The 10051-nt window shown below is 41.0% G+C and overlaps 1 protein-coding gene across 3 annotated transcripts; it reads right to left on the bottom strand.

Annotated features, from left to right (window-relative positions):
* Positions 1 to 6713: 6713 nt before the first annotated feature.
* On the bottom strand, positions 6714 to 9285 carry LOC148031509 (uncharacterized). Of its 3 annotated transcripts, none has more exons than XM_087685022.1 (5): positions 8272 to 9285; positions 7979 to 8074; positions 7522 to 7884; positions 7194 to 7388; positions 6714 to 6998 (listed from the first exon to the last, which is right to left on the bottom strand). In XM_087685022.1, exons 1-5 carry the CDS (start codon positions 9283 to 9285, stop codon positions 6714 to 6716), a joined length of 1953 nt encoding a protein of 650 aa, XP_087541148.1. The 3 variants fall into 3 exon arrangements, with proteins under 3 accessions (XP_087541148.1, XP_087541149.1, XP_087541150.1); XM_087685023.1 differs by having other exon boundaries at positions 6714 to 6950; XM_087685024.1 differs by lacking the exon at positions 6714 to 6998 and having other exon boundaries at positions 7278 to 7388; positions 7500 to 7884.
* Between the last annotated feature and the right edge of the window lie 766 nt (positions 9286 to 10051).

The raw sequence follows: 10051 nt of genomic DNA, 5'->3' as shown, positions 1-10051 counted from the left end.
ACCGTGGTTCGTAAGAGCATAGATTGTCCCACTACATGGGAGAGTTTCAAGAAGAAGTTTATGCAGAATTTCCTTCCTCCACAATTCCATAAAAAAGCCATAAAGCAATGAGACCTTCTTCAACAAAGAGATCGTGAGCCTATTTCTCAGTACACCGAACGCTTTTGGAATGCATTACTCCAGTTACGCATGCTTAAAGACGTACCTGAAGCAACACACAAGCACAAGTATATGTCTGGATTACTTGAGCGTTACTACGCTGAAGTCAATATGTTCAAGCCTGCAACTCTTGAAGACGCAATTTCTTTAGCTCATGACACTAAAGACAAGCTTCGAGGAAGAGACAAGCATCCACAACAATTTCAAGCAAATGGTAACTATGGATCTAAGCAATTCAACTCAAATTTTAGAAGATTTAATTAAGGTCTATTTCCTTCATCATCTTTCTGTAAGTCTTGGGCAAAACCACCTGCTTTACCATCCAATACCAATCAAAACCCCAAGCCAATTCCACAGCCAAATCCTAATATTCCTAGACTTCCTGCCATTGCAAACAATGTATCTAAAGCCAAACCTATAGTGTGTTATAAATGCCACCAACCTGGACATCTAGCAACCAGTTACCAATCGAAAAAGCTACATGTCCATATCAACTATCTTGGAGCAATGAAAGATGAACATAAAGAAATGCCTGATTTCACGGAAAATGAAGACGACATTATTACTCCTTCGGATACTTTACCAGATATGCCAACTCGACATTCTTTATTGACAATGAAATGTTTAGTGCATGGAAAAGAAAAGATTATTTTGCATAATGATGGTAGTACTCATGATTTTATTTCTGCAAAGTTAGTGAAAGAATTGAAATTACAAACTGTTCCTACGCATTATCGCATTAAAGCAGCATTCTTAGGCACAATATATAATGAAACACAAGAGGTGCATGATTAAGAAATTCAAATTGGTGAATATATTGAAAGAATGAATTTTCTAGTTGTACCATTACAATCTAGTGATATTATTTTAGGTATGCCTTGGCGTCATCAGTATAATCCTGACATAGATTATTCCACAGATTCAATTAATATTAAATTTCAAGGAAAACATATTACATTGTATGGTATGCATGCATCTAATGCTTTTTCACTACTTTCTCATACTCAAGCTAAACGTGCATTACGCAAAAGTAGTAAATCTTATCTAATTTGGGTGAATGAACTGCAAGTTAAAGAAAAACATATGCACCCTAGGCATAAAGAATTTCTTGCACAATTTAAAGACTGTTTTGCAGAAGATCTACCACCTGGTTTACCTCCTTCACGTCCAGAAGACCACAAAATATAGGCGCCATGCCTAAGGTATGCGCCCATCAAAATATAAGTGATAACTCGAATACTCGCTATCCTCCAATGCTTTCCTCCGCCACTGCTGCTATCTCTACACATCAACTGAAGCATTCACAATCGTTAGTAAATTAATATAATTAAACCGACAAAAGTGAATACCTAGCAGTCTTCAGCTACATAAATAAATCAACTGGTTAGAAATCAATCCTAACCTTAATTTATTACGAGTACGCACTCTAAACTCATAAACGTTTATTACTTTAATATGTACTTTACGGAATCACCCACTATGGAATCACCCATGTACACACTAAATTAATGAAACGCCCAAAAAGGATAGGCGTCCCCATCAACTTCTCGCACAAAGAATCCACTTTATGTATGAGCCCCGGTCAACAAAGTTTACGGAATCCATCGTAAAACCTCACGGAATCCACCGTGGCACAAAATCCACCGTGAAATATGCCTCCTGGCATCATTCTCTTCACATTTTCTCATTCCATGAGCTTCTTTAGTTCTTCTATGCATGTTTATTGAATGCCTCACGGGGTCTTCTTTAGTTCATCAATGCACAAGTATTCTCATTATGGCCAACTTTCTCCTCCATGTTGCTACCATTCTCCAAAATGCATTAAACGTAAGGAATGATTCTACTCTTTTAAACATTATTTATTTTGTTAATGTGAACATATTCCCATGTTCTTTTTTAATGCTTTACTCTGTTGCATTCCTTTGATTTAGGATAGTTGTGTCTTTTACATGTTCCTTTGGTTTTTTTAAATTGTCTTCTCCATATGCAACATGTCTTTCATATCAAAGAATACTTATTCCATACCACTCATTTTTTCCAATGTTTATTCAAAATCTAGCTTTTTATTTGAACCTTTTTCATGTGCCATGTGTACAAGTTGAGCCAACATTTAGCTATATTTAGTTGTCCATAAGATGAAAGAAAAGGATTAAGTGTAGCCCACATCAACATGCAAGTGATTTAATAACCAACAACATAAGCAGACATGAAATTAGGCTAGCAAGATATTTAACCACCATCCAAATTTCTTAGGGTTAGTGGATGCATTTCACTTCAATATCCATGCATGCAACAATCAGAGATGGGAAGGAGAATTAGGAGATGGTTGATAGACACCAAGACAAAAAAATTTGTCAAGCAAGGACACAAAGTATCTTGAAGCATACCTAGTATTGTTCATGTAGAGAAACTTGGACCTATTGCAAATCACTTGCAAGTATATGTAGTCACACTAGAGGGCACAACAAGTGAAAAATATGCCATTTACTACATTGCTTGTAATGATTTTCCCATGTGCAAGGGGGGCGATGACCAAGCATAGCCTATTTGCACAACAAGCATTGCATTGAAACATGGTTTGTGAGAACTTTTAGCAGGGACCCCAAGTTTTGGGAAGCACCCACTAACCCTTCAACATCACATCTAGGGGGAATGGATAGACATAGACATGCAATCATTGGTTGATTTTTATAGTGCTACTATATAATTTAGAAAAATAATCGTCCATGGTTTTGATCTAAACCTTTGTGATTATCTCCTCCTTAGATCCTTCTGCATTGAATTCAAGTGTCTTACTTTACTTTAAGAGGAAGTTCTTCTCTTGAAGTTTAGCATCGTTATTTGTAATTGGTACCTAACAATCAAGATCATAACTTTAACTCAAGCTTGCATTGCATTTTAATTCCTTAACCATAAAATCAATTATTCATACCATCCTTAATTTTTGCTTTAATACCGTATGTAACCTGTCCACAAGGGGGAGTAATGTATATTAGTTGCTTGCAAATGCCTTTCTTAAGTAACACCATTTGGATCCCATAGGATTCAAGGACTTAAATAGTCAAGCAGTTTCAAGTCTTCCTCAATGAAATATTGAGTCCTTAGCCTAACAACAGGACCATATACTCCCATGGTCATCCTAACAATAATCTAAGACCCATCTAAGAAAGCTCACTTAGGAACCAACCAAAGGTAAGAGTAGATAACATTGCACTTGGTTCAAAGAGAGTGTAACAAGGGAGAATTAAGTGCTCTGTGTGTGTGTGTGTGTGTGTGTGTGTGTGTGTGTGCGCGTGCGCGCGCGCTACTTACCTATCTCTCCTTAATCACTAACCTTCTCTCCCCTATTACAAACAAGGGATAGCACTCTCACCAATTAACCTTAATACTAATTCTCTCTTCCCTCTGCTATGCATGAGGGGGAGAGCTCAACTAGTGAGTAGCTACAATGAGAGGCATAAGTTTCAATCATGCTAGCCTTGGTACAAGAGGCAAAGTATGGCAAATGAATCAACTCGATGAGGAATGGAATATTGTTAGTGGTAACGAGGAGAGAGGTAACTTGGGGGGGCGAGGGGGGGAGAATGTGGTCATTGTCCTTTAACAAAGAGGGGAAGGGATTTATTAATTAACTTTTAACTTTACTGAATCCAATAACTTTTAGACCTTAGTAACCACTAACCTAATTAGTTTTATTAATCGTATTCTTACTAACTTAATCAAGTAAAATATCATTAGCATCTAGAATATTATTCACAACCTACGAACTATACAAAGTAGTGTTTAACTAATCTATCAATCAACCTAAACTAATTTAACTAATCCTAATAATTAGTAGCTTATCATTAAACTTTATAATCATAAGTAGCATACCCAACTAACTCACTAACCTAAGTACTTTGACTAACAAACTAACCCATGATGGTGTTGCTAAGCATTCATTCATATCTTTTTAGGATAATTGTAGGTGTAACTATGTTATTTAGAGAAAGTATGGAATTAATATGCCCATGACAAGATTTCAAGTTTGAGATGGTCTTGCAAATTTTGATCCTTCAGAATCTTGAGAGACAAAACTTGCATATACTATAGCTATACATACCACATCTTATGGAATGAACTAGACTCCCATTGTAGCCATTCATGGCATGACACCTAAGGAAAAGCATACATGTAGGAAACTTGATTTGTCAAATTCAAGAATGGTTGGATGTACCACATGTGTGCAAGTATTCTCTTAGACATGGACCGAGTTAAATCCAAAAGCCTAAAATTGCATTTTCATTGGCTAAATACCCTTGAGGAAGGAATAGTTGCTATGGTAGAAAGAGAAGTAATGTGATTGATGAGATACAATAGAAGTCTTAATTATAAGCAAGCAAGTACACCTATTATAGGTGGCATAACTATGTAGCCAATTCACCATATTTGTACGTTACATTAATACTTCATGTCCTCACCTATATGTACACCTTAACACATGTACTTTAGAAGGACAATGAGAAAAAATAAATCTATACTATTAGTTAAGGAGAGGTGGGGGACGGGTGCCATGTGGCAACCCCCCACCTCCCCCACAAAAAAAAAGAGAATGCAGGGGCAGGTGCCACGCGTCCAACACCTGCCCCCCCCCCCCCCCTCAAATATTGCGCCCGCCCCGAGGTGAAGCGTCGAGGCAAGTCTAGGCGCAAAGCGCCTAGTAAAGATGATGAACAAGTTTCCCTTGTTTGCTTCTATACCTATGTTTGCCTCGATCCCTATGTGAGAGAATCAATGTGAGCAAGTGAGGGCTTCTTATATGTGTGAGCATAGCTAGAGAAAAAGCCACATCATGAAGGAATACACAATAAAGTATCTTGAGGCTTCCAAGGGGAGGATGTATAAAGGGGCTAAAGACTAAAAAAGATGCAATAACCAAGAAAAAGAAACAGATGTATGAAAGGGGGGAAATTTTCCAAGACTGAGGCATTTACTAACGAAAAGGGTCAAGACTCAAGACAAAACAATAGGGGAAAGGCAAAAATCACTGATAGGGGAAGTTCAAGATTTATCACGCGTAGCTTTAAGATTTAGGTGGCGCGCAAACAAGTCCCACTAACACTTTTTGATGTGTCTCTTGGTACTAAATGCCTTTCAAGTGTGCCTTTCCGATGTCTAAAAGGACATTCATTCAACTCTCTCTCTCTCCCCCTCTCTTTGGAGGATCCCTGGATCCATCCTATCTATGGAGGACGTTCTAATAGATAGGATATTCTATTTTAGAAAAATTTGCTGTAGCTGATTAACTTTTTAAGTCTTATAACATAATCGTAATATACATGTAATCTCGACATCAACACACATATAATCCCTCTCTCCCTCCGCAGTACACCCCCCCCCCCAATCTCTCTCTCTCTCTCTCTCTCTCTCTCTCTCTCTCTCTCTCTCTATAAACTTTCAAAATGTTTGGCAACGCAGAACTTCGAGACATTATATTGTACGACAAACATGACGCAAGAAGAAGCCTTTTCAAATGTAATGGACAGTATGATGTAAGTGACCACGACGTCAACGTTCACAAGACAATTAAAGCGAGCCCATTGACACCCAGCAGAAGAAGCGCGGGAAATGGAAGAAACGTTTAAAAATAAAGAATAAATAACGACCGCGCAAAATGCAAAAGCATGGCTCGTGCGGACAGACGCTCGATTATTTTATGGGGCGTTAACTGTTATTCACAAAACAATGAAGTGGTGAAGGGAAGGAAGGGACCTAATACCTATCATGACAGACGCTCTCTGGTTCTCTGGACCCTCGAATGATGAATCTCTACCCCATCTGGACAAGACACAGATTGTTGTTAAGATGTTAAAAGATCTTGGATCACAACAAAATGTTGCCAAAGGTATTAGGCATTTACTATTGATGCTTGAAGTACCTGAAGCGTTTAAAGGTTCAAAGAAAAGAACCCCCCATCTAGATTTATAAGGGCTCCTTTCCATTCTCCAACAGTTGCATTTGCATCCACTAAGCTTCTATCATTACCAATTAGGCCAGTTGTCCCCATAGCAAGGTTGGATTCTGAACTTTGGTGATAGATCAGTTGACCAGATGTGAAATGTGAACAATCATCTCAACAGTCGAAAACATATGTCTCACCACACTATGTAGTGACCAAGATATGTTATCTGTAATGCCCATCTGATGCCTCCTCACCTCTGTTCATAAAATGCATTCCGTAATGTTCACCAAAAGCAATTTTTTTAATGGAAATATAACAAAGATCTCACCACTGAACAGTGTAAACTTTCTCCAAGGTTGAAAATGTCATTTTGAAATGCTTCTTCAAAAATTTAGATCTTTTTTTCTAGTGTTGCAATTTGCTTGACAATATACCTCAATTTTGTGAGCACCATTCCTCACAAACATTTCATGAATTGCAACACATAACTAGGATTGCCGTAATCAACAGAATATATGCAAAGTTCATATACTTCAAATTGATATATTTACAGTGACACCACAATCCGGTGGTGGCTTGCTTTACGGCTCTTCAAGTCCAAACTTTCTGGATGTTATTTGTTGCGATACCCATTTGACTGACTTCTGAATGGACAGCCATGGAAAGTTGGTCTTCTAAGAAAAGACTGCAGCTGCACTCTCAACTCCTCGACCAAAACAAGGCACTCCTCCTGGCAAACTCTCTTGGCAGCTATCAGGGCTGCCATATACATCTTCCTAGCTGCCTCCATTTCATCCATGTCCACCTTTTGCTGCTCTGGGATCACAAAATCCTCCATGCTGCTTAATTGCTGCACGAGACCCAAAGTCCAATTGTATGAGGTAAATTTGGAACCTTTCTTCAATATTTCAGAGCACATAAAATCAAATGCCTGGAGAGTACTTCCCACTTCCTACATTTACAAACAAGTCTCCGGCCTCAATAAGCGCAGAGGTCTTTTAATATACAAATGCAACCAGCTACAGTCTTAGCATATCCCAACCATAATGAATGCACAAAATTCAATATACAACTAAATAATGAAGGGACTAACCACCAAGTCATGATCACTTAGAGCACTTTGATTCCCCATCGCCTGCACATCAGTGACCTCCATTTGCCACCTAAGGGCTGCAACCTCACACCTCAGTGCCCTCACTTCTTCCTCATTAATTGCACTTTTTGCTTTCAAATCTGCATAAGATCTTTCTGTATTATGCAGCAGCCTTTGCATATTCTGCATTTCACCCTGCAAAGCATTTGAACAAAATTGAAAGATCTTAATTTGCAAAATAAAATTGCAATATGAATGAAAAAAAAACATAATCAGACATGTGATCATGGAGTGTCATGGACACACCAATCTCAGCTTCTACTCTTGCCTGTTTCTGTGTTATCTTCTCCTCTACAGACTGCCGCATTATCTCCTTCTCCACGGCTAACCTCTGCAACTCCTCAACCCTTCTCACCAAAGACATTACTTCTGTCGTGTTTGCCGCCTCCCCAAATCGATAAGCCTCTAGCATCCCCTCCCTTACCGCGAGCTTCCGTTGTAGCTGCTCTACTTGTGCTTGCAACTTTGCAATCTCCATTGTGCTCTCATAGGAAACCCTCTGGGGAGAAGAAGAGCAGTCATCTGCTTCCATTCTTCTCAACAAATTCTCTCTCTCCTCCCGCACAGCTTCACCTTTCCTACCTCTTCTGTGGTTTCTTGAGTTCCTTCTAGCATTGGCAGCATCTGCAGCCTGTTAGAACAATGTGGCAAGCCAACAATCAGCATACACAGGCACTGTCTTCTTTGCTCAATGGAGTGGTCTTTCAAGGACTCGATAACCAGACCTTCCTAACTTGTGCATCGCGCAGTGGAGCTCGTGTGTACACCATAGATGCATGGTGCTGAAAATTCCTGCGCTGAGGCAGGTGATCAGCATCTTCCTGGGGCAGAGCACAGGCACTGAGTAATTGTTCTATTCGCATTCTGTGAAGCAATATACAACACTAACCCTGCCAGTATTGAAATCTTCTGTAACAGAAAGAAAGAGAACCTAAGCATAATGATGCAGTGACAGAATTGAGGCTAAGCCTCTTGAGTGACTGTATTGCAAGAGAGGAGGTTGAACCTCATCACATACCACGGATGTTTCAAGCAGAGGAAACATTTGCACCAGGTTAGGATAAAAGCCCATGTCAACCTCCCCGCAATCACCAGAGCGGACCAAGTACTGCATCATCTCTCTAATATTTTGCACTGCTCGAGACGAGTTGCGTTCTTTCCTGTTATCACAAGCATCATCCGAAGAGAGCCATCTTCCACCATCATCTAAACCTCCATTCCTGCAACTAACATCGAGAGGAAGCCCTTTCAACCCTGCAGCTGCACCCATACCACCTCTTGGATTTTCAAAACCATCTGACATCCTTCGGAGCATTGGCTCTGGTACGTTCTGTGAAGTTCTGGAAAGACGGAGATTGGCCAAGGCAGGAACAGAATCCCGGTATGAAGGAGGCCTTCTACAGTCCGTCTTCTTCGAGTGACCATCGCAGCAAGTTTGCCTTTCTTGCGAAGTGCTGCTGGAAAGCACCTCAGAGAAACTCTCAACTTCTTCTTCTTCTTCGTTGCTAGAGCTGCTAGCTTCCGAAAGTGCGTATCGCACTACTGAAGAATTGCAAGGGGACTTCTGCCATTCAGAGAAGTCATGAGGGAGCAAATCTTCTCGAATGCGAGGCCTGGAGTACCCTCCGTCGTCGCTAATGCCACTGAGACCGTCATAATCAATGTCCGGGACCTCGCGGTCCACTTCACCTGGCTTGGCGTCACGCTCCTCGTCCTCGACATTGCTGTTGCCTTGCTCGGTGTCACGCTCCTCGCCCTCAACGTTGCTGTTACCGTCCTCTAGGTCGGAATCGAGGCCATGAATGAGCTCCGCTTCATCGACCGGGACCTCTTCTGCGACGGCCTCCTGCGGGTGCCGCTGCTGCTTCTCCTGCTGATGAGGATGAGGATGAGGATTAAGATGATGGAGATGGTGTTGCTGCTTCTGAGACTTAGGGAAAACGCCGACGGTGCTGTGGACGAGCTTCCTGAAAGCGTGGGAGGGGCTACTAAAGAAGGACCGGGGGGGAGTGTCCCTCCGAAAGGCAGCCATAAAATCCAAACGAGGGAGAGCAAATGGGGGAGGATATGGCTCCTGGAACTAAGGCATGCAGGATCTCTCTCTCTCTCTCTCTCTCTCTCTCTCTCCGTGCGCCAAGAAATGCCGTCTAACCAAACCCCGAGCCGGATGAGATGCAAAACCCTCGGAGACAAGAGCAGAAGCTTTGTTTTCTTCTCAAAACAGTCCAGTTCTGGAGCTATGGCCGCCAACCAGTCGTAACAAAACGAACCACAGCGAGCGAGAGAGGGAGAGAGAGACCTCAGACGAGGCGTTGCTGCTACCAAGTGGAGGACAGAGAAAAAAAGAAAGGCGCGCTCCCGCAAATCTTTTTTTCCGCCATTTTTAAAATATCATCACCATTAAAGTGTCTTGGCCTCCTGCCACGTGACCTATGTATGGTTCTAGTAGGGCAGTTACCATGCTCTTCTTTCTGCTAACGATTTCCTCCTATACAAATTCTTACTGAACCCCGTTCACCCGCACAAGGCTCTGGATTCATGCGTATGTGTAGGGTTGGACTTGGTTATACCGTGCAATGTGTATGTCACGATAGGTCCACGTGTCACCTAAGCACTATATAAATCAAACTAGGCCATGATAACTAGGCCACTTTGTAGCCTAGTTTATATTCTCTCTCTTCTTCTCCTCTCTCTCTCTTTTTCTCCGCCCCCTTTTCTTTTCCTCCCCTTTTTTTTAATTTTCATTTTCTTCTTCTTTACCTCTCTCTCTTTTAAATTTTATATTCTCTCTCTCTATT

Source organism: Lygodium microphyllum, chromosome 9 (genome assembly GCF_053477565.2).
Source record: "Lygodium microphyllum isolate KBCC chromosome 9, Lygodium_microphyllum_v1.1.10, whole genome shotgun sequence".
NCBI lineage: Eukaryota > Viridiplantae > Streptophyta > Polypodiopsida > Schizaeales > Lygodiaceae > Lygodium > Lygodium microphyllum.
Note: the sequence above shows the minus strand (reverse complement) of the source record. Positions and strands in the feature narration are given on the sequence as shown.

Coding starts and splice junctions, on each gene's coding strand:
- LOC148031509 (XM_087685022.1), bottom strand. CDS start 9,285: ATGGCTGCCTTTCGGAGGGACACTCCCCCCCGGTCCTTCTTTAGTAGC. Junction 8,075..8,271: donor CTCTGCTTGAAACATCCGTG/GTATGTGATGAG, acceptor GCTCTGCCCCAG/GAAGATGCTGATCACCTGCC. Junction 7,389..7,521: donor AGAAGATAACACAGAAACAG/GCAAGAGTAGAA, acceptor AATGCTTTGCAG/GGTGAAATGCAGAATATGCA.